At 49.8% G+C, this 23378-nt stretch overlaps 2 protein-coding genes and 1 long non-coding RNA gene across 3 annotated transcripts in view; all 3 read right to left on the minus strand.

The window, feature by feature from the left end:
• The window catches only part of LOC310684249 (uncharacterized protein), a 24836-nt gene extending 21424 nt beyond the window's left edge, over positions 1–3412 (minus strand). The window contains exon 1 of the mRNA XM_083455047.1: positions 3302–3412. Within this exon, the coding sequence (XP_083311173.1) occupies positions 3302–3322 (21 nt within the window). The 5' untranslated portion in view covers positions 3323–3412. The remainder of the gene's footprint in view (positions 1–3301) is intronic.
• LOC310684870 overlaps positions 1–22543 on the minus strand; it is a 47154-nt gene extending 24611 nt beyond the window's left edge. The window contains exon 1 of the long non-coding RNA XR_014514905.1: positions 22336–22543. This is a non-coding gene — a long non-coding RNA (uncharacterized lncRNA). The remainder of the gene's footprint in view (positions 1–22335) is intronic.
• On the minus strand, positions 2976–17776 carry LOC310684274 (uncharacterized protein). The gene is made up of 7 exons (XM_083455117.1): positions 17714–17776; positions 11641–12144; positions 11021–11102; positions 10330–10412; positions 9891–10017; positions 6407–7950; positions 2976–3113 (listed from the first exon to the last, which is right to left on the minus strand). Exons 2-6 carry the CDS (start codon positions 12052–12054, stop codon positions 6458–6460), a joined length of 2199 nt encoding a protein of 732 aa, XP_083311243.1. The 5' UTR covers positions 12055–12144; positions 17714–17776; the 3' UTR covers positions 2976–3113; positions 6407–6457.
• Positions 22544–23378: the final 835 nt, after the last annotated feature.

Consider the following 23378-nt stretch of genomic DNA (forward strand, 5'->3'; position numbering starts at 1 on the left):
GGCTCCCAGGTCAAGAGAGCACACTGGATCCTGGCACTGAAAAGAGCCCCCCCCCCCCCACTTTGTGCCAAAAGTTAGTTCCAACTTGAAAACCACATGAAACGCCCCCTAGTCCAGACCTCACAAGGGAACATTTTAGCTGCACTTCCTGCATTGCAGGGGGCGGGCCTAGATGACCCTTTGGGTCCCTTCAACTCGAGGATTTCAGACTCAGAAGAGCCACAGAAACACACAGGCCCGATATTGGGGGAGGGGGGCTGGCCCAGGAGGCCTTGCCAGGCCGGGGGGCACAGCACAATGGCTTCAGCTGGCCCTCCAGGACCAGCCCCCCTCAATGGGCTTTGCACTACAACTCCCAACTGGGCCTGCCAGCAGAAGGCAGGGGGGATGGAAACAGCCGTCCAAAAGGTCCAGCCAGCTCCAGAGGCGACCCAAGGCTGCTCTCCAACGGGGCGCTGCTCCAGGCATCTGAGTTGCCCAGCTCAAGGGAGCTGGCGGGACTAAGAACCGGGGTTCCTGAATTGCAGGGGTTGGACTAGATGAGCCTGGAGTGTCCTCTTCCAGGATTCCTCATCTGGATGCCAATGCCACGGCTGGAAATTTGCCCTGAAGCTGCTTCACAAGGAGCTCTATTCCCCCCTGCAACCCTTTGTCAGGTGTGCGTGCAGGAGCCAGGCCCTGTGACCAATAGGACTCTGCAGGACTGGGGCCTTCCTAAGTTTGTTCTGGAGAGGCAAGGTGCGGCCTCACAGGTGAGACCACTTGGTAACTCACTGCACCTGGTGGCAAGAGCCGGGAAGGGATAGAAGGCCAGCATTTTCCCTTCGGCTCTTTGCCACAGCAACCCGTTCCCTGCCTTGCTGCATTTGGTTCCTTGACTCCTTGCTTCTTGATCCTCGGACCCTTGGCTTCCTGATTCCTGGATTCCCGTTCCTGCTCCCACCCTCCCATCTTGCCCCCGGTCCCGACGTTCCCAGCCGGGACTTGATCGCCCATGAACTGGACTGTGACGACTGGCAACCATCTCCAATCTCCTTGCTCGACACTCCCAACCGAAAATGCATTAGATTCTGCTTCCTCCATGTGCCAAATTCTTAAATAGGCTTTATTTTAAAATTGGCGGGGGGAGGTAGAGATGGCTTAGTCTTCCAAACAACCCTTTATCCATTATAATAATAATAACAACAATAATAAATTATTTATATCCTGCCCATCTGGCTGGGCTTCCCCAGACACTCTGGGCGGCTTCCAACAAAATATTAAAATAACAGTAATGCATCTAACATTAAAAGCTTCCCTAAACAGGGCTGCCTTCAGATGTCTTCTAAATGTCTGGTAGTTGTTGTTCTCTTTGACATCTGGCGGGAGGGCGTTCCACAGGGCAGGTGCCACTACCGAGAAGGCCCTCTGCCTGGTTCCCTGTAACTTGGCTTCTTGCAGTGAGGGAACCTCCAGAGGGAACCTCGGTGCTGGACCTCAGCATCAAGGTAGAATGATGGAGGTGGAGACGCTCGTTCATTAGTTAGTAGACAAGCTTCCCAGATTAAGGAGAGAAAAGCAGACCTCTGAGCCCAGCCTGGCCCCCCACCAAATTCTGCCCGCATGCCTTGAGGCCCCAAGATGGGTGGAGGAAGGCCTGGGGGGCAGCTGCTGGCTGGAACTTTGATTGGGGCAGGGTGGGGGCACAAGGAAAGGGAGACAGGAAGACCGGCCAGGGGGTGACACTGGGGGGATTTATTCACATTCGTTTTCTACCCCAAAACCACCACCCCCGGCTGTGAGGAGGGTGGCGCCTCCTCCATGAATTCCTCTTCCACTCCCAGCCACTCCACTCAAACCTTGGCTAAAATCCTGCTCTCCTCCCGCCTCTCCGTCTCAGAGGCTGGGCTTTCTGTCTCATCTCAAGAACCGCCAAAGCGCCCGCAGTTGCCTCTTATCTTCCACCCAAACCGTCCACATCAATCCTAAGCGTCTCCTGTTCTGATTTCCATTTTTTGTCTTCCAGCTTTTCAGACTTCTCCTCCCTTCCTTTCATGTAGACATCTAGTGCTTCTGTTTTCTTTGTCAGTGTCTCTACTTTAGTGGTCAAATTTGTCACCATTTCACTATTTCTATCAATTCGAGCTAATAGCTTCTCCAAATTTTCCTTCATCTCTTTAGTCAGATCCTGTTTCCTGCCTTTTTCCTGCTCTCCCTCTTCCTTCCAGCTTGATACCCAACACACATAAGCTGTCTAAGCTGTCCTTCATCTCTTCAGTCAGGTCTTTTTAAAGTCAGCAAAAGTTCCACCAATTCAGATGAGGACCTGTCTCCTGAGTCTTGCTCTGAAGATCTTCTACTCAGGCCCGGTGTTAACTGTTTTTCAACTGCCAGAGTCAAAATCTCACTCTCCCTTTTCCAGCAGCACCTTATCAGTTTCTCAAGGCCACAGAATAACTCTTTCCCAAGAGATCCTGTTTCCTGTATTTTTCCACCCCTCCCTCTTCCTTCCAGCCTGATACCCAACACACATAAGATGTTTAACATAAAATCCAATTTCTTACATTAAGATTCGAATTAAACAAATAAACCAAATAATTACTTTAAGAGAGGAACCATAAAACAGAAAAAAGAAATAATGTGTCCAAGAGGACATAGCAATTTAGGTGTCCAGATAAGAGTGGTTGTCTTGCAGGAATCCAATTCTCTTTAAGTGGCTCAGAGTAGAAGAAATATTTTCCTTCAAAGAGAAATGAAGTTGTCGAAGCCTGTCTTGATCTTAGCTTTTTCAGCCAGCTCTAAGTCCTTTTAAGAGATACAACTGTTTTTTAAAGAACTTTAAAAGCCAGTGTGGTGTAGTGATTAAGAGCGGAAGACTCATGGTGAACCGGGTCCGTGTCTCCGCTCCTCCACCTGGAGCTGCTGGGTGACCTTGGGCTAGTCACACTTCTCTGAAGTCATAGAATCATAGAGTTGGAAGAGACCACAAGGTCTCTCAGTCTCACTCACCTCACAGAGTGTTTGTTGGAGAGGAAGGGAAAGGAGATTGTGAGCCGCTTTGAGACTCCTTAGGGGGCTGATAAAGCGGGATATCAAATCCAAACTCTTCTTTTCTCTTCTTCTTTAAAAATGAGACCATAGAACCATAGAATCATAGAGTTGGAAGAGACCACAAGGGCCATCGAGTCCAACCCCCTGCCAAGCAGGAAACACCATCAGAGCACTCCTGACATATGGTTTCAAGCCTCTGCTTAAAGACCTCCAAAGAAGGAGACTCCACCACACTCCTTGGCAGCAAATTCCACTCTCGAACAGCTCTTACTGTCAGGAAGTTCTTCCTCATGTTTAGGTGGAATCTTCTTTCTTGTAGTTTGGATCCATTGCTCCGTGTCCGCTTCTCTGGAGCAGCAGAAAACAACCTTTCTCCCTCCTCTAGGTGACATCCTTTTATATATTTGAACATGGCTATCATATCCCCCCTTAACCTCCTCTTCTCCAGGCTAAACATGCCTAGCTCCCTTAGCCGTTCCTCATAAGGCATCGTTTCCAGGCCTTTGACCATTTTGGTTGCCCTCCTCTGGACACGTTCCAGTTTGTCAGTGTCCTTCTTGAACTGTGGTGCCCAGAACTGGACACAGTACTCCAGGTGAGGTCTGACCAGAGCAGAATACAGTGGCACTATAACTTCCCTTGATCTAGATGCTATACTCCTATTGATGCAGCCCAGAATTGCATTGGCTTTTTTAGCTGCTGCGTCACACTGCTGGCTCATGTCAAGTTTGTGGTCAACCAAGACTCCTAGATCCTTTTCACATGTACTGCTCTCAAGCCAGGTGTCACCCATCTTGTATTTGTCCCTCTCATTTTTTTTGCCCAAGTGCAATACTTTACATTTCTCCCTGTTAAAATTCATCTTGTTTGTTTTGGCCCAGTTCTCTAATTTGTCAAGGTCGTTTTGAAGTGTGATCCTGTCCTCTGGGGTGTTAGCCACCCCTCCCAGTTTGGTGTCATCTGCAAATTTGATCAGGATGCCCTTGAGTCCATCATCCAAGTCGCTGATAAAGATGTTGAATAAGACCGGGCCCAAGACAGAACCCTGTGGCACCCCACTAGTCACTCTTCTCCAGGATGAAGAGGAACCATTGATGAGCACCCTTTGGGTTCAGTCAGTCAGCCAGTTACAAATCCACAGACCGCATTTTACCAGCTTCTTTACAAGAATATCATGGGGCACCTTGTCAAATGCCTTGCTGAAATCAAGGTAGGCTACATCCACTGCGTTCCCTTCATCTACCAGGCTTGTCATTCTGTCAAAAAACGAGATCAGGTTAGTCTGACATGACTTATTTTTCAGAAATCCATGCTGACTGTTGGTGATCACAGCATTCCTTTCTAGGTGCTCACAGACTGCTTGCTCAATGATCTGCTCCAGAATCTTCCCTGGTATTGATGTCAGACTGACTGGGCGGTAATTATTTGGGTCCTCTCTTTTCCCCTTTTTGAAAATAGGGACAACATTTGCCCTCCTCCAGTCTGCCGGGACTTTGCCTGTTCTCCAGGAATTCTCAAAGATGACTGCCAGTGGTTCAGAGATCACCTCTGCCAGTTCTTTTAATACTCTTGGATGCAGTTCATCTGGCCCTGGAGACTTGAATACATCTAAACTAGCCAAGTATTCTTGTACTATCTCCTTAGTTATACTGGGCTGTGTTTTCTCTGCTGAATCATTTGCTCCAAATTCTTCAGGTCGGGCATTGTTTTCTTTATCGGAGAAGACTGAGGCAAAGAAGGCATTGAGGAGTTCAGCCCTTTCTGTGTCCCCTGTTTGCATTTCACCATCTTCTCCTCTGAGTGACCCCACTGTTTCTTTGTTCTTCCTTTTGCTACGAACATACCCATAAAAGCCTTTTTTGTTGCTTTTAACCTCTCTAGCAAGCCTGAGTTCATTCTGTGCTTTAGCTTTTCTGACTCGTGAGCCAGTGTGGTGTAGTGGTTGAGAGCGGTAGTCACGTAATCTGGGGAACCGGGTTCGTGTCTCCGCTCCTCCACATGCAGCTGCTGGGTGACCTTGGGCCAGTCACACTTCCTTGAAGTCTCTCAGCCCCACTCACCTCACAGAGTGTTTGTTGTGGGGGAGGAAGGGAAAGGAGAATGTTAGCCGCTTGGAGACTCCTTAAAAAAGGAGTGAAAGGCGGGATATCAAATCCAAACTCTTCTTCTTCTTTGTGTCTACACGTGCTGGCTATTTGTTTGAATTCCTCTTTGGTGGTTTCTCCCCTTTTCCATTTTTTGTACACATCCTTTTTTAATCTTAACTCAGTTAAAAGTTCTTTAGATAGCCACCCTGGCTTCTTTAGGCACCTTCCATGTTTCCGTCTCATTGGTATTGTCTGAAGTTGTGCTTTTACTATCTCCCTCTTAACAAACTCCCAGCCATCATGAACTCCCTTTCCTTTTAGTATTACTGTCCATGGGATCTCACCCAGCACTTCCCTAAGTTTTATGAAGTCGGCTTTCTTAAAGTCAAGAAATTGAGTCCTAGTATGCTTGGCTGCTCCTTTCCGCTGTATAGTAAACTTCAGAAGAGCATGATCACTCGCGCCTAATGATCCTTCCACTTCTACCCCACTAACCAGGTCATCAACATTGGTTAGGACCAGATCTAAAATGGCGGTTCCTCTTGTTGCTTCTCCCACTTTCTGGACAATGAAGTTGTCTGCAAAGCCAGTGAGGAATCTGTTTGACCTTATGCTCTTGGCTGAGTTTGACATCCAACAAATATCCGGGTAATTGCAGTCCCCCATTACTACTATCTCCCTTCCTTTTGCATGCTTGGCCATCTGTTCCAGGAAGGCATCATCGATGTCCTCCGTTTGGCTTGGGGATCTATAGTAAACTCCCACAATGAGGTCACTGTTATTCTTCTCTCCCTTAATTTTGACCCAAATGCTCTCACTTTGGCTTTGAGGTTCTAAATCTTGGATCTCTTCACAGGTATACACATCCCTGACATATAACGCCACTCCTCCTCCTTTCTTGTCTGGTCTGTTTCTCTGAAATAGATTGTATCCCTCCATTATTACATTCCAATCGTGGGACTTATCCCACCAGGTTTCAGTGATGCCTATTATGTCATATTTAGTTTGCTGTACCAAGAGCTCAAGCTCATCTTCTTTATTTCCCATGCTTTGCGCATTAGTGTACAAACATTGAAGTCCATTAATCATTCCCCCGTGTCTCTTATTTAAGGATTTTTTCCTCCCACCACTAGGTCTGTTTGCTCCATTTGATCTATGACATTTGGATGATCATCTTCATCAATTGATAGACTCCTACCTTCAGGAGCACTGTCTCCCTCCCCCACATTAGTCAGTTTAAAGCCCTCCTGATGAGGTTTCTGAGATTTTTGGCAAAAACATTCCTCCCAACCAGAGTTTCATAAATCCCTCCGATCACACTCTTGGCACTAAAATGGTTTCTACCCTGTGTGAATTCTCTGATGGGAAATGAGATTGTTGCTTTGACTAAAGCTCTTTCCACATTCCAAGCACTGATAGGGTTTCTCCCCTGTATGGATTTTTTGATGGGCTGTGAGACTTTCTTTCCTGGTGAAGCTCTTTCCACATTCTAGACACTGATAGGGGTTTTCTCCTGTATGAATTCTTTGATGGGAAGTGAAACTTATTTTCCAGGTGAAGCTCTTTCCACATTCCAAGCACTTAAAGGGTTTCTCCCCTGTATGAATTCTTTGATGGGAAGTGAGTTTGGCACTGTTAATGAACCCCTTTCCACATTCCACACACTTATATGGTTTCTCCCCTGTATGGATTTTTTTATGGGAAGCGAAACTCTGTTTCCAGCTGAAGCTCTTTCCACACTCCAAGCACTGATAGGGTTTCCCCCTTGTATGAATTCTTTGATGAGAAGTGCAATCTGAGCAATTCCTGAAGCTCTTTCCACACTCCAAGCACTGATATGGTTTCTCCCCTGTATGAATTCTTTGATGGGAAGTGAAACACTTTTTCCAAGTGAAGCTCTTTCCACATTCCACGCAGTGATATGGTTTTTCCCCTGTATGAATTCTTTGATGGGCAGTGAGACTGGAGCTTTCACTGAAGCTCTTTCCACATTCCAAGCACTGATAGGGTTTCTCCCCTGTATGAATTCTTTGATGGGAAGTAAAACTGTCCTTTCGAATGAAGCTCTTTCCACATTCCAAGCACTGATAGGGTTTCTCCCCTGTATGAAGTCTACGATGAGAAGTAAGATGGTAGCTGTGACTGAAGCTCTTTCCACATTCCGCGCACTGATAAGGTTTCTCCCCTGTATGGATTCTTTGATGGACAGTGAAACTTTCTTTCCTGGTGAAGCTCTTTCCACATTCCAAGCACTGATAGGGTTTCTCCCCTGTATGGATTTTTTGATGGGAAGTGAAATTGTCCTTTCGACTGAAGCTCTTTTCACATTCCAAGCATTGATAGGGTTTCTCCCCTGTATGAATTCTTCGATGGGAAATGAAACTTATTTTCCACGTGAAGCTCTTTCCACATTCCGCACACTGATAGGGTTTCTCCCCTGTATGAATTCTTTGGTGGCAAGTGAAACTGTCCTTTCGACTGAAGGTCTTTCCACATTCTAAGCACCGATAGGGTTTCTCCCCTGTATGAATTCTTTGATGGGCAATGAGATGGGAGCTCTGACTGAAGCTCTTTCCACATTCTAAGCACTGATAGGGTTTCTCCCCTGTATGAATTCTTTGATGGGAAGTGAAACTTTCTTTCCTGGTGAAGCTCTTTCCACACTCCAAGCAGTGATAGTGTTTCTTCTCAAGGGGATTTCTTTGATGGGAATAGGAATGGGAGCTCTGACTGAAGCTCTCTCCACAGTCTGAATCTTGATATGGCTCCTCCATTGTGTGGATTTCGTTGTGGTCTCCCTTGTTCTTCATTTCCAATTCATCCCCACCTGAAACTAAGAGGCAAACAGATTAGAGTCTTGGGAAGAAGTGCAGTCCCAAATTACGAAACAATGCTAATTAATGCTTTTGACAAGGAAAAACTGAAGGGAGTTAGATGTTATAATGTTCCTTTGTTCTGTAAAAATGTCCAGTTTCATATACAAATCAAGTTGAATATTGGATGTTTTCTCTCTTAAGTTTTTAAAAGATAACTGTACAGCTTGACTTGGAAACATCATTTTGTTCAAACCTAAATATGGACCTGTACTATATTCATAAATAAAGTGTGCTTTTATTATTATTTAAATGGTAGCCAATGAAGGAAAGTTCCCTGTTCAAAATTAAAATATATTCTATATGCTAATAAATAATAATAAAATATTATTTATACCCCACCCATCTGGTTGGGTTTTCCCAGTCACTCTGGGTGGGTTCCAACAAAATATTAAAATATAATAGGCCTTCACATATTAAAAGCTTCCATAAACAGGGCTGCCTTCAGGCGTCGTCTAAAAGTTTGGTAGTTGTTCTCTTTGACATCTGGTGGGAGGGTGTTCCACAGGGCAGGTGCCACCACCGAGAAGGCCCTCTGCCTGGTTCCCTGTAACCTCACTTCTTGCAGGGAGGGAACTGCCAGAAGACCCTCGGAGCTCGAACTAAGTGTCTGGGTAGAACGATGGAGGTGGAGATGCTCCTTCAGGGATACGGAACCAAGGCCGTTTATGTCTTTCAAGGTCAGCACCAACACTTTGAATTGTGCTCGGAAACGTACTGAGAGCCAGTGTAGGTCTTTCGAGACCGGTGTTATGTGGTCTCAGTGGCCGCTCCCAGTCACCAGTGTAGCTGCCGCATTCTGGATTAGTTGGTAATTTCCAGGTCACCTTCAAAGGGAGCCCCACGTAGAGCACATTGCAATAGTCCAAGCGGGAGATAACTAGAACATGCACCACTCTGGCGAGACAGTCAGCGGGCAGATAGGGTCTCACCCTGCGTACCAGATGGAGCTGGTAGACAGCTGCCCAGGCCACCAAATTGACCTGTACCTCTATGGACAGCTGCAAATCCAAAATGACTCCCAGGCTGCACACCTGGTCCTTCAGGGGCACAGTTACCCTATTCAGGACCAGGGAGTCCTCCACACCGGGACGCCTCCGGTCCCCAATTTGGATGTTTTCTTAAATTCTCGACATCACAGATTGCAGCAGAAACTTGTCATATCAGCATTAGTATTATTATTCACGTTTCCTTACTTAAATGTTACATTATTGTGAGAAGTTACAGGGGACGAGGCAGGGGGCCTTCTCGGTGGTGGCACCCACCCTGTGGAACGCCCTCCCATCAGATGTCAAGGAGATAACTATGCAACTTTTAGAGGACTTCTGGAGGCACCTCTGTATTGGGAAGTTTTTCATGTTTGATGTTTTATTATGTTTTTCTATTTGTTGGAAGTTGCCCAGAGTGGCTGGGGCCACCCAGTCAGATGGGCAAGGTAAAAATAATAAAATTATCATTATTGTTACTACAGGGTTCACAGTCAGAGGTTCAAAAGGCCTGGCTCTGTTTTGGGATGGAGTTTGTTTGGTTCAGTCGTGGAATCTGTGCCATCTCCAATGTCAAGCGACTCTTTGGTCAACCAGAGAGAGACAGAAGCAAGAACAAAAGCAGGAAACTTGACTGAAGCTACTTCAACATCCCGAATCACTCTGAATCCTACATTTAAGAAGGCCTGGGCAGTTCAGACAGCCTGATCGTGGTTTTAAACGGCAGAACTGAAAGAAGAATATTCACAGCGAAAACAATCAATAGCCATCCATCCAAGGTTTGCTGTGGGAGTGTTAACATCCCAGGTGCTGTGGGTGGCGCTGTTGAGCCCCATCGAAATATCAGAGGTTCGTCACATAGAGAGATGTCTTGAATTACAAAACAGATAGGATGATCCAATAGGGAGCCTTACCAAGAGAGTCCAAGATCCCACGATTCTCCTCCATGACTTCCTTATGGAGAGCTCTCTGGTCAGGATCCAGCAACGCCCACTCCTCGTCTGTGAAATGGACAGCCACATCTTCAAAGCAGACTGGACCCTAACAGAGCAGGAAAAAGGCTGTCCTCTTAGAGAACATTCAGGTGGCTCTGTTCTTTTCTACAGCGGCCAGACCCCTCTCTGCCTTCCTCATCCCTCTCTCCTGCTGCAGCTTCTGCCTCGGAGTCTGGGCTGCTCTCTGCCACAGACTCCCTCTGCTCCCTGAGCCCTCTTCCCTCTCCAGCTTCAGACCCCTCCTCCTCCTCCTCCTCCTCCCAGTCGGCTCCCTCTTCTCTGGCTCCTCCCACCATTCCTCTGCATCCAGCCAGTCTGCATCCAAGCAGTCCTTCCCCACAACGCTCCTTCCCCCTACCTGATCTGGGTCCACAGCCGGTGCCTCCCCTCCACCACCATGAAAAGATGAAGGAGCAGGTCTTGGTGGCATCATTCCGTCACCTGGGAGAGACCAAGTGGAAACCGTGAGCGCCTGCTTCTCTCAGAGGTGAAACAGTGCATCTCTAAGTACAGATGGGGCTTGTCCAAGTCTCCCCTGCTAGCTTCCGGTTCCGCTCTGCTTTAATGGAGGCAGCGGGAGATCGTTGGCAAAGGAAAAACAAGGATGACTGAGGGTAATTCTCCTCGCAGGTTCCCCCAGGGACAGGGGGGAACGGGCTTCACCGGTACCTGGCTCCGGCTCTAGCATGGATTGCGTGAGGTAGGGAGGCGCTGAGTGCAAAAGCCCTTCGCCTGCCAAAAACCCTCCTTCGCTGCCATTAAGAAGCAGAGGTTCTCCTGTCAATCAGAGCTCAATTTGGACTAATGTACAGGCATTGCTGGAAGAGATAATAAACTGTGGAATTGAACCAGCTGCAGTAAAAGTCTTCCCAGCTGAGTACATTTGGACATTAGTACCCATTTCATATAATAGTTGTGCAAAAATACATCTCTCCCCCCCCCCCTGGGCTCCAGGTGTCTTCCCCCAAAAGATGCAAAGAACTCACAGATTAGTTTCAAAACCAAGAGTATGTGACAAAACGGGGGCGGAAACACTCCTTCCTCCTTACCCAGAGGCCTCACTCTGGCGTCCAACGGAGTCTTCTCTGCCTCAGAAGAAGCAAGACCCATTTCTGCCAAAAGATCCTTCCTCTGAAAGAGCAACAAGGATTCAAAACAGAGAATGGGGAGAAGGGTTAGAGAAGGAATGGCAGAGGAAAGCGCCTTCGGGGACAGAGGTGAAAGCTGCTGCCTGCTTCTGCTAGACTGGTGTCTGGGGTTGGCTGCCAGGACCATGAAACATTGGTCCTCAAGGATCTTCACTGGCTCCCAGAACGTTTCCCAGCGCAATTCAAAGCCCTAAACGGCCTCAAAGGCCCAGTATACCCAGAGGAGCGTCTCCATGAACTGAGGTCCAGTTCCGAGGGTCTTCTGCTGATTCCCTCACTGTGATAAGTGAAGTTACAGGGAACCAGGCAGAAGACCTTCTCCACAGTGGCCCCCACCCTGGGGAATGCCCTCCCATCAGGTGATAAGGAGATAAGAAAATGCATAACTTTTAGAAGACATCTGATGTCTTCTTATGCTTTTATATGTTCCAAAAAAGGATGGGCCATTAGGAAATGATTTGGGAATACTCTCCCTCCTCTTTGGAGCCCCTTGGGAGTATCCAGAGGAAAATCTCTCTCACCTGCTGCTCTGCCTGCTTCCTCTCCTCTGCCTGACTCAGGATGAAACCTTCGGCCAGGGCCACTGCCTGGGAACTGGTCTCCGCTCCGCATTCCCTCACCCAGCTCTCCATCTCCAGAGGAAGGACAGCCAGGAACTGCTCCAAGATCACCAGGTCCAGCATCTCAGCTTTCGTGTGCCTTTCTGGCTTCAGCCATTGACGGCAAAGGTGGTAGAGTTGGTTGCAAACCTCTCGGGGTCCTTTGGCCTTCCGGTAGCAGAACTGCCTGAGCTGCTGGCTCTGCACCTCTGAGCAAGGGGTGTCCTCCTCACTCAGGATCTTCTGCATGGAGTTTTCATGCAATCCCCCACTACTCCCAGTTTCCAGGGTGTGGCCTCTTCCTCCTTCAGGGCCAGCTGAGTCTTGCTCCTCCATCTGGGCTATCCAGAAGTCTCCAAGAGATCGGAAGGAGCCGCTTGATCCTCTGCCAAGTTCTGTGTGCCCTAATGCAAGGTGCAGCAAATCCTATGAATCAAACACATTCTTCTATTATAAGATCAATACACAACCAAGAGAAGAAGAATGTTCCCTGAGCAAGTGTAGGGAGAGGAGGAGGAGGAGGAGGAAGAAGTCATAACTGTGAATGACAAGTGAGTGTAATCTGGAGCCAGGGCAATAGTGGGGGTCCCTCCCAACCCCACTTCATAGTCCAGAGCTTCACCCCAACCCAGCCATATCTGCTTGGGTGGCTTGGTGAGCAGCAGGGCCCATGTCTAGCTCCAGCCACTGTCCCTTTGGCACAGACAGGATGTGGCCATGAGATTTCCTGCTCTGGATCCGATGGGATGGTTGCAACGCCCTCTGGGTGGAACTGCCCTGGAAGACGCCTCGGAAACTGGCCCCAAATGCAGCGGTTGGGTTCTCAACTGGGTTCCCTCTTTTACTAATGGCATTTCTATCCCACCTTCTTCTCCAACAGGCTCCAGGTGGTGTCAGGGACTGGACCCAAGAGGAATGGTGGAGACCCCCTTCCCTCCTCCTGAACCTTCCCGAGAAGAGGAGGACAGTATAGATTTACAACACTGGTTTGCCGAAGGTCATAGTTCAGAGGCTGCAGAGGGGAGAAGCTGGGAAATATTGGGAGAGGAGCAGCAGGAGGAAGAAGCAGCAGCACCAGGGGAGAGACAGCTGACAGACTCTGTGTCTTCAGAAAGCATTCCTGACCCTCCTTCTCCCAGGACCCAGCATGCATTGATCAGCCGATGCAGGGATGACGTAGAAGAGGAGAGGGGTGGGACTTTACTCAGAACAACGCCATTACTGCAATGGAGAGGCGCTGTTCAAAGTCTCTCTCTGTAAGTATTGAATAAAGGACTCGGCAGGAACTCTTCTTGTTATCTACTTCTTGGCTGGCCACTGGGGGAGGAATGGGATTCCCTGAAGCCTGACAGGTGGCATCTACCCCTCCTCACTGATGACCCACGAAAATCCTTTGGCATACATGTAGTTCCTGTTTTAAATACCTGCATTGGTTGCCAGTTCATTTCTGGGCCTAAGTTCATCAACAGACCAACACTTTTTATTGTTTAGTTGGCAATGGAAGAGGAGAAAGGCCCATGACTCACCCTTCATCGAAGCACAACCACAAGGGCTTTGCCATGTGGAATGCTCTCTGTTCACTCTGTTCTGTTTCCCATTTATTTTTGGTCGCGTTCAAACCAATTCATTAACCCAAACGTCATACGCTGACCACTGATAATGAACCTGATGTTGCAAATTAACTATGCTGCTTTTGTGATATTCAAATGGCATGAGAAGACTTGCTTTATTTATTTGTATTCTTTATTATTCCTATGATCCTTCTTTATAAAACCCAATAAAAAGTTATTCAAAAAACAAGAGGAAACAACACACACACACACAGGCTCCATCTGTGTTGCATCTGACATGTTAGCAGGCTTTAATTTAATCACCAGAAAACGAAAAGGTTATCAAAGAATATGAGAGGAGAAGACCAGAAGGTTTTGGTGGAGGAAACAGGGTTTCAAACAGGGAAAATGCCAAGTTAAAATTAATGTTATTGCAAGATGCCAAGGAAAGCGAAGTCGGAAGTAATCCTCCTTTCTGTTTGTGCGCTTATTTAGATTACTTGATTTTCTCTTTGATAAAACGATATGGGGTATTGGATGCCCACTTTGGTCTATCTCCTTTCAAACATTAACAGCATCTATTGAAAGAAAGAAAACTAAGGGGAAAGAAAAGAAAGAGAGCCCGCCCCCCCCCGGCCCCATCCGGGCTGCATCTGCCAAGCCAGACTCCCCGTTTGTGAAGGAGGCCCAGAGTCCCTCGGAGACCCCGTCCCGCTGCCCCCGGAGCCTCCAAACCCCTGGAAAAGAGGCCATTCATTTCGGGGCCCCCCCACCCCTCCCTCCTCCGGGAGGAGAAGCCAGGCCGAGCCTGGTCCGGGGGAGCAGGAAGGGGAAAGCCAAGGAGCCGAGGCCAGGATTTTACCTCAGGACGAGCGGCGCCGCTTCTCCTCGCCCGCCTCCCGGGGCAGGGAGTTCCGCAGGCTTCCCCCGAGAGGAGGCCCACCAGAGCCCGGAAGGGAGCGGCCCGCCGTCCTTTCCTGTCCTCTCTAGGAAGCCGGCTCGGTCCCCCTTAACCCTTGGCGCGCCGCGCTCGCCCCGCCCCTCCTCCTCCTCTCTCCCTCCGGGGCGTCGCGCAGGCGCAGAGCTGCTCCATCCGGGGCCTGGCCAGCTGCTCCCTCTGAGGGGAAGAGGCCGGGCTGGGCGCGTGGGAAGGGGGAACCCGTGTCTCTCTGCCTGGGGCTGCGAAGGGGCGTCTGGGCGGGGGAGAGGGGAGCCTTCCAGGGGGGGAAGACCCGGGGGTGTCTCTCCTGGGGGGCTGCGGGGCAGAGAGCCCTGTCCCAGCAAGAGGGGGGCCTGGGAGGGTGCGGGGCCCCCGGGCCGAGAGGAGGGGGGCGCCTGGCCGGGAAGAAGCCGGACTGGGCGCGTGTGCGTGGGAAGGGGGAACCCGTGTCTCTGCCTGGGGCTGCGAAGGGGGAGAACATGCATGTGGCCCCTGGAGCCCCTGGAGAAAAAAGGGGGTGGAAATGCCAGGGACAACTAAAGAAAGAAGAGTCCGTTGGAGATCAAGCAACAGGAAAGGACCGCGCAAAATGCAACAACGTTTTAAGTTTTATTCAAACCCAGAACAGAAAAAAGCAGCAGCAAGTGCAGTGTCTCCAAGATGCAGCGGAACATCTTTACCGTAGAAAAAGGAATTAAACCTAACAGTCGGCAAAGAGGCAGTTTAATGGAATTTTTCAGAGGCAAGGGGGGGAAAGGAAGCCCATCACAGCAGGCCTGCGTTGTTCAAAATCAGGAGAAGAGATTTCTGTACATCTCATGTGCAACAAGAATGTGTTCCTTCCCACCCTTTGCTTGAGAAGCCAGAGGAAAACTCTGTTTGGCTCCAGGTCCCTTGAGAGAGAGTTGGTTCCGACTCTGAGCAAAGAGGAAGGAAAAGGGGGTCCTGCAAGGAGAGGATGAGGGGAAGACCCCCTTTTCTAGGGGTCCCTCCAAATGCTCTTGTCTGGCTGGTCTTTCTTCACCCAGTCATGTCAAGGAGCAGCACGGGGGCTAAAATGAGGAATAAATCGAGGACAATATCCCTGTCCCCCCAGAAAAGCTCTTCTTGCTCTTTTTGTGGAGGGTCTAGGCCTGGTTTCTTGAAGCTTGGACCATTAGGCCTGCACACCATCACCTTTTATAGTGGTACCTCAGGTTAAATACTTAATTTGTTCTGGAGGTCCGTTCGTAAACTGAAACTGTTCTTAACTTGAGGTACCACTTTAGCTAATGGGGCCTCCCGCTGCCGCTGGAGATCAATTTCTCTTCTCATCCTGAAGCAAAGTTCTTAACCCGAGGTACTGTTTCTGGGTTAGCGGAGTCTGTAACCCGAGGTACCACTGTACATACTTTACATTTGCTGAGGTAAAATCTCCACCCCCAACATTGCTTGTGGCAGTTCTGCCCTCGCCTTAATGTCCTCCTTTTTTTATTTTTTTTTATAATATTTTTTTATTAAGATTTTCACATAAAAGAAGAAAAAGAAAAATACAAAAAACAAAAAAACAAAACAAAAAAAAACAATTCAATTTTCATAGTATTTCTTACATTTGCTTGTTTCCCAGACTTCCCCACACCTCCCCTCTCTGTATTCCAGTTCGATTATTTAGTCAGCAAATCCCTTCCCTCTATCTTATCCTTGTCTTTATCTTAGTATATTATACTTTTAGTTTCTCGTCTTTTTAACCTTTCATTTTTCCATATTCCTTCACCACATTATTACTAATAACCCTTTAACCTCAATCCAACATCATTCTAACATTCATTAATTTTATAATATTTCTGTAAATAGTCTAAATTTCTTCCAATCTTCCTCCACCAGCTCTTCTCCCTGGTCTCGGATTCTGCCGGTCATTTTCGCCAATTCCATATAGTCCATCACCTTCATCTGCCATTCTTCCAGAGTGGGTAATTCTTGTGTCTTCCAATACTTTGCAATGAGTATTCTTGCTGCTGTTGTGGCATACATAAAGAAAGTTCTATCCTTTTTTAACACCAATTGGCCAACCATGCCCAGGAGAAAGGCCTCTGGTTTCTTCGGGAAGGTATATTTAAATACCTTTTAAATCTCCTCCATTTTTAAAGGACTCAAGTCTTTTTCATGGGCCATCTTGGCCTCCCTGTCTCTTTCTTCTTGGGCCCATCTCTCTCTCTGCCTGTATCTCTGCTAGATGAAGGGCAGCTGCCATTCTGGCCTGTTCTCTTTCTTTCTCTGCTTCAACTTTATGTTTTTCTTTCTCTTCTTCAGCCTTAGACAGTTCCAATCTTAGCCTCATCATCTCTAATTCAATATATTAGGATTCTCCTCAGACGCAGCAGCTGGGTCATCCTGAGTCCCTTTGGCTTGGCGCTGGCTGGTGATTTTCTGACAGGATTTTTTTCTCTTTTTAATCAAAGAACTTCACCCCTTTATTAAACTGGTTGCTCTGTGTCTCTGGGTACGTTTCTCTGTGGGTTTTTACTTCATATCACGGCTCTTCCCCCCCCGGCACCCTTGGGCCCGCCCTTCAGGGTTCTTGTTTTGAGACCCCACTTCCTCCCTGGGTTACTTTTTCTGGGAGGGACAGAGTATTGCTGCTCCCCCTAAGTCTCCTTTGATTTCATCTCCCAAGGTAGAGACTTCAGTTACTGTTTTCAGCCTAAATGAGCAGGAACCTCTTGAAAACATTGCTCAAAACTGATCAGCTGTTTGAGCTCATCTAACTTTCCTCCCATCTGTCCAGAGCTTTGTCAATTCGGCTGCCCAGTTGGGCATAAGTCTCTCCTGGTTTCCTTTTAATTTCACGAAAGGCTTTTTGGCTTTGTTCTGCAGTCAGTCCAAAGCGCACTTTCACTCTCTCTTTAAATCTGAGGGAATCAGAGGTTTCATCCTCTCTGAGATCTGAGAATATTTCACTCAAAATTCCACATATTTGTGGGCGTAAGTGCAGCATCCAGTTTTCCTCATGAATGTTTGAGTCTGCCAGTCCGCTCAAAACTAAATAGGATCTGTGTGGGTTTTAACTTCCTATCCCACCTCTGCCCCCAATTAATATGCGACGACGCAAGGGCTCTTTTCCCCCTGGCAGCCTTGGGCCTGTTCTCTCTCTTAAATATAGTGCACCCACCTCACAGAAATCCTATCAGAGTTCCTTTGCAGGCCCTTTTCTTCCTGAGTCAGTGACCCCTCCCCGAAGGAGCAAGACAAGACTTGCAGACCTCCTGTTACTTGCAGCCTCCCTGGCTTTGCAGAGAAGAAGGGGGGCAGAACCTCTTGGCCCTGGCTTGGGGATCCCCTTGCAGGAGCTGAGCAGAATCCCCACGGATCCCCATCATGACTCCCTGGCCCTCCTGGCTGTTCTTCTGAGCCCTTGCAAAGCGGAGCTCGCCCTGCTCCCTCCTCTCTCTCTCTCTCTCTCTCTCAGGAGCCAGGACCCCAGAGGGGTCTTCTTTGGGGGACCCCCCATCTCCCAAAGGTGACTCACCGGATCCCAGAAGGCGCCCCCAGACAGCACTTGCGGAGCAGAGAGACAAAAGCCCGGATGGGGGCGGAGCAACAACGTTAGTCCACAGACTAAGTTTTATTCAAACCCAGAACAGAAGAGCAACAAGAAAGTATTCCTTCCCACCCTTTGCTTGAGAAGCCAGAGGAAAACTCTGCAAGTGTTTGGCTCCAGGTCCCTTGAGAGAGTTGGTTCCGACTCTCTGAGCAAAGAGGAAGGAAAGGGGGGTCCTCAAGGAGAGGATGAGGGGAATGTTAGGATATTTCCGTTCCACCTTAAAAGGGAGCAGGATGTTTGTGTCACAGCCTGCGTATTTCCTGTCTCACAGGATGTTTCTGTTGTGCTTTTGCTTTCGTTTCTCTCTCACTGCCAGACATCTCTAGCAGGCAGTCATGGGTTTTCTCTGTTCTGATCAACACTGAATAAACTTGTAAACAATGCTCTCCTGGGTGCATCTTTTGCTGTGCATATCTGCTGATAGAGTGTGCAAGAGCTCTGGATCTTTTTCAAGCTATTTCTGGAGCTCCTTGCTGATACTGCGTGTCTATGGGAGGTCGATGGAAGTCCGAAGACGACGTGGAGTCAAGATGGACTATATATCCCTGGCAGTATCCCAACAGGGAAGACCCCCTTTTCTAGGGGTGGGGGAGAGGGATTGGGCTCCAGGTCAAGAGAGCACCTTGTATCCTGGCACTGAAAAGACACCCTCCCGATTACTTCAAGGGAAGTAATAATGCCACTGTATTCTGCTCTGGTCAGACCTCACCTGGAGTACTGTGTCCAGTTCTGGGCACCACAGTTCAAGAAGGACACTGACAAACTGGAACGTGTCCAGAGGAGGGCAACCAAAATGGTCAAAGGCCTGGAAACGATGCCTTATGAGGAACGGCTAAGGGAGCTGGGCATGTTTAGCCTGGAGAAGAGGAGGTTAAGGGGTGATATGATAGCCATGTTCAAATATATAAAAGGATGTCACCTAGAGGAGGGAGAAAGGTTGTTTTCTGCTGCTCCAGAGAAGCGGACACGGAGCAATGGATCCAAACTACAAGAAAGAAGATTCCACCTAAACATGAGGAAGAACTTCCTGACAGTAAGAGCTGGTCGACAGTGGAATTTGCTGCCAAGGAGTGTGGTGGAGTCTCCTTCTTTGGAGGTCTTTAAGCAGAGGCTTGACAACCATATGTCAGGAGTGCTCTGATGGTGTTTCCTGCTTGGCAGGGGGTGGGACTCGATGGCCCTTGTGGTCTCTTCCAACTCTATGATTCTATGACACACACTTTGTGGCATCTCCTTTTGGCAAAGGGTCAAAACATAGTTGCAACCGCATCCAGGACCAGGCACCCTCAATGGGCTTTGCGCTATAACTCCCAACCGGAGGCAAGCGGGATGGAAACAGCCGTCCAAAAGGTCCAGCCAGCTCCAGAGGCGACCCAAGGCTGCTCTCCAACCGGGCGCTGCTCCAGGCATCTGAGTTGCCCAGCTCAAGGGAGCTGGCGGGACTAAGAACCGGGGTTCCTGAATTGCAGGGGTTGGACTAGATGAGCCTGGAGTGTCCTCTTCCAGGATTCCTCATCTGGATGCCAATGCCACGGCTGGAATGTCTCCCAAAACTGCCCCCCCCCTTTCACAAGGAGCTCTCCCCCCCCCCCCCGCCGTGCCTTATACTACCCTTTGACTGGCAACCATCTCCAATCTCCTTGGTGGACAATCCCAACCAAAGATGCATTAGATGCTCTGAAATCTACTCAGGAGTCCTGTAGTGATTTTATGCTCTTTATTGCAGCTTGTAAAGCAGTGATTTAATGGCCCCCAAACCTCAGGCTGTTATATACCAAGCCAATCAGTTGTTGCATTCTAGGATCCTACTTGCCTTTTGTTCTACGCTCCAGGCTTAGTACATAACCCCCCTCCCCTCTACGTTCCCGTTGCACCCAGAAGGTTAGCATTCCTAGTCGTTGAGATATGCCGGTCACCTACGTATGCCTTGTGGTCTTGGGTGTCTCTTGGTAGGGGTTCCTGGTTCTGGCTCTTGTTCCAGGGCTGCCGGCTGTGACGGGGTCGTTGGGTGGGACGCCGCTGGTCCACTCGGTCGTGGTTCTGGTTCCTGTGGCTGCTCAGCCTCGGTCACTTCTGGACTTCCTAGTCTGTCTCCCTTACCTGCTCCTCCTGCTCTATGGGCCTCACCCTTCTGCTATCCCCTTGGGATTCCTCTGTCCAGCCCTCCTTGCAGTAGCCCCCCAGGAACCATCACAGCAGTTGATCGCAGTGGCGGCGCCAAGCTTTCCCCCCTTCGTTAGCACCTCATATGACACGGGGCCAGTCGCCCTGGTGACTGTGGCGGGTACCCATGCCAGGCCCTCCCCGAAGTTCTTTGCGTACACTGGGTCGCGGGGCTGGAAGGTCCGGGGGTTCCTACCTTCCCCCACTGCTGCCTCTTCATGGGCCCTGTTGGGGTGAAGGCGGTCCAGTCTTGTTGTGAGGCCCCAGCCCATGAGTAGTTCCGCTGGGCTCCGGCCATCATTGTGCTGTGGGTGCTATGCTGGGCTAGGACAAATGCAACTAGGCGATACTCCCAGTCCCCTTGCGTTGTACGGCGGAGGGTGTCCTTGGTGGTCCACATCATGCGCTCTGCTTGGCCATTGGTGGCAGGGTGGAACAGCATTGATCGTGCATGGTGGATGGCATTTTCTGTTGCGAAAGTCTGGAACTCCTGTGATGTGAATGCTGTTCCGTTGTCGGAGACGAGGGTGTCAGGGAGTCTGTGGGTTGTGAACAGCCTGCATAGTACTTGGATGACCGCAGCCGTGGAAGTTGACAGTACCTGGGCGACCTCCAGCCATTTGGAGTATGAGTCCACCACTACAAAGAATGTCCTTCCCTGGAAGGGGCCAGCGAAGTCCACATGCAGGTGGGACCACAGTGCTCGGGTGGACTCCCCGGGTTGGATGGGGGCCCTTGGGGGATCTGGGCAGGACTCCTTTCAGCTCTGGCAGTATTTAACCCAGGCCTCTATCTCCCCGTCAATTCCTGGCCACCACACATAGCTTAAGGGCCTCACTACCCCTGGGTGTGTTTCATGTAGGGCTGTGAGGACCTTTTGGCGCAGAGGCTGGGGAACGACCACCCTGCTTCCCCGTAACAGGCACCCTTTGTGGGCTGACCACTTGTGTTTGCAGGTTGTATAGCCCGCAAATTCCAGCCCAGGGTTGCTACTGGACCATCCCCGCCACACCCAGCCCAGGACCCGGGAGATGACCCTGTCCTTCATGGAGTGGCGTGCTACTTCCAGCACCTGAATGGGGCGGTCAGGAAGCTGTTCCAGGCTCATGACCTCATGTGCGGGTGCTGGGTCGGGTCCGGTCTCAGGTAGTGGCAGTCTGCTGAGGGCGTCCGCGTGGCCCATTGCCTTCCCAGGCTGGTGGACCGTGTATACTGGTAGCCAATGAGGAAAATCAACCACCTGAGGACGCAGGGTGACAGTATTTGAGGGGTCTGCTTCTCGGGTGTGAATAGGCCAAGCAGCAACTTGTGGTCGGTCATGACGGTAAAGGGGCGCCCATAAAAGAAATCGTGAAATTTCTTTACTCCCTTCACAATTGCCAGGCCCTCTTTGTCTATTTGTGAATAGTTCCTCTCAGCTGTGGAGAGGATCTGGGAAAAGTAAGCCACCGGCACCTCTCTTCCATCCGGAAGTTGGTGCCCTAGTACGGCACCAACACCATAGGGCGAGGTGTCGCATGCCAGCACCACCGGCAACTTCTCGTCAAAGTGCGCCAGGACTGGGTTCAAGACGAGCAGATCTTTGACTGCTTGGAACGCAGCCTCATGGCACTGCCCCCACACCCACGGGGCCCGCTTATCTAACAGTCTGTCTAGGGGCTCTGCTACTGCTGCCTTGTGGGGTAAGAAGGCATGGTAAAAGTTCAATAGTCCCAAGAAGGCTTGGAGTTCCGCCTTACTCTTAGGTGCAGGGGCATCGCAAATAGCCCTCATCTTGTCCCCGGTCAGGTGGACTCCGTCTGCATCTACTGTAAATCCTAGAAAAACCACCTATTGAACTCCTAGCAGACACTTTTCCTGCTTCACCTTGAGGCTGGCCATCTGGAAACAGTGCAGGACGGTGCGGAGTGTGTCCCCAAACTCCCCCAGTGTGGCCCCGGTGATCAACACATCATCAAAGAAGAGTGTGACGCCAGGAATTCCTTTGAGGAGAGAGTCCATTGGATTTTGGAATATTCCTGGGGCCACGCTGACGCTAAATTTCAGCCCCTTGACATGGAACGCGCTCCTGTGTGTTACAGTCGTCTGTGCCTCCGCAGTGGCCTCATCCACTGGCAACTGCTGATAGGCCTGGGCCAGGGCCAGCTTGCCAAAAATCTTAGACCTCGCCAGGGTGGCAAGGACATGGCTGACCAATGGCACCGGGGATGCATGAGCCGTAAGGGCTTTATGGTACGTTTGTAGGCTGCACAGATGTGGACTGAGCCATTGGGCTTGACGGGTGTGATGATTGGGGTTTCTCGGGGGCATTAGGCTAGAGCACTCCTTGCTCCACAAGCCAGTCTAATTCCTCGTCAATGCGGGGTTTTAAGGGTGAACGGGACCTGGTGGGCCTTGAACATGATGGGTCGTATGGCAGGGTCTAGTTGTAGGCCAATGGGGTGGGCAGTATATCATCCCAATGCCCCATCGAAAACCTCTGGAAACTCTTTGCACGTGGCATCCACGTGGGAGCTGGTGCGGTTTACCCCAGTGATGGCTAGCCCCAGTGGCCCAAACCACGCCAACCCCAGTAAGCGTCCCTTGACCACGATCAAGTCCAACTGCCACTTCCGCCCTCGATATTGTAGATTGAAGGTTCCCACCCCCATCGTGGGGACCTTGCGTTTGTGGAAGTCTTGCGGAGGGTGAATGGGGCTGGCCAAACTTGGAGCCGGCACTGAGACACAATTCCTTAATGTCTATGCCAAAATTATGGACAGGGTTGAGCCTGTATCAAGCTCCAGGTGGCACGGGGCTGCCTCTATCTGTTCCTCGATGTACATTTTTTCGCATTAGAATGAGGCAACTGGTATACCTGACAGTCTGTGATCTTCGTCAGGTCAATGATTCATAAGACCACTGTCATCCATGACTTGATCATGGATGGAGGACTTGACCTGACATGTGTGACAGAGACTTGGTAGGATGAAGCAGATGGGCCTGTCCTTGCCGCTGCTTATCCACCAGGTTTCTCTTACGCACAACAACCCGGGTCATGTGGGTGGGGAGCGGGGGGGGGGGTTTGTAGTGATTTTTAGGAAGTCATTAGTTTGCACCAGGCGTCCTATTGGGAAGACCCAGTTTTCCGAGTGCGTGTTCTGGAAGTTGGGCAATAGGGGCAGTACAGGATTCCTTTTGGTGTACCGACCTCCCCGCTGCACCAAGGATTCCCTGTCCGAGCTGCTTCAGGTCGTGGCGGATGTTCTCCTGGAGACACCTAGCTTGGTTGTCCTAGGGGATTTTAGCATCCATGCCGACACAACCTTACAAGGGGCCGCTCGGGACTTCGTGGAAAGCATGGCCTCCATGGGGCTGTCCCTGAATAAGTCTGGCCCAACCCATAGCCGCGGACATGCCTTGAACCTGGTGTTTACCTCCATGGATG

The sequence above is a fragment of the Podarcis tiliguerta genome (assembly GCF_965153285.1).
Source record: "Podarcis tiliguerta genome assembly, chromosome: 8".
NCBI lineage: Eukaryota > Metazoa > Chordata > Lepidosauria > Squamata > Lacertidae > Podarcis > Podarcis tiliguerta.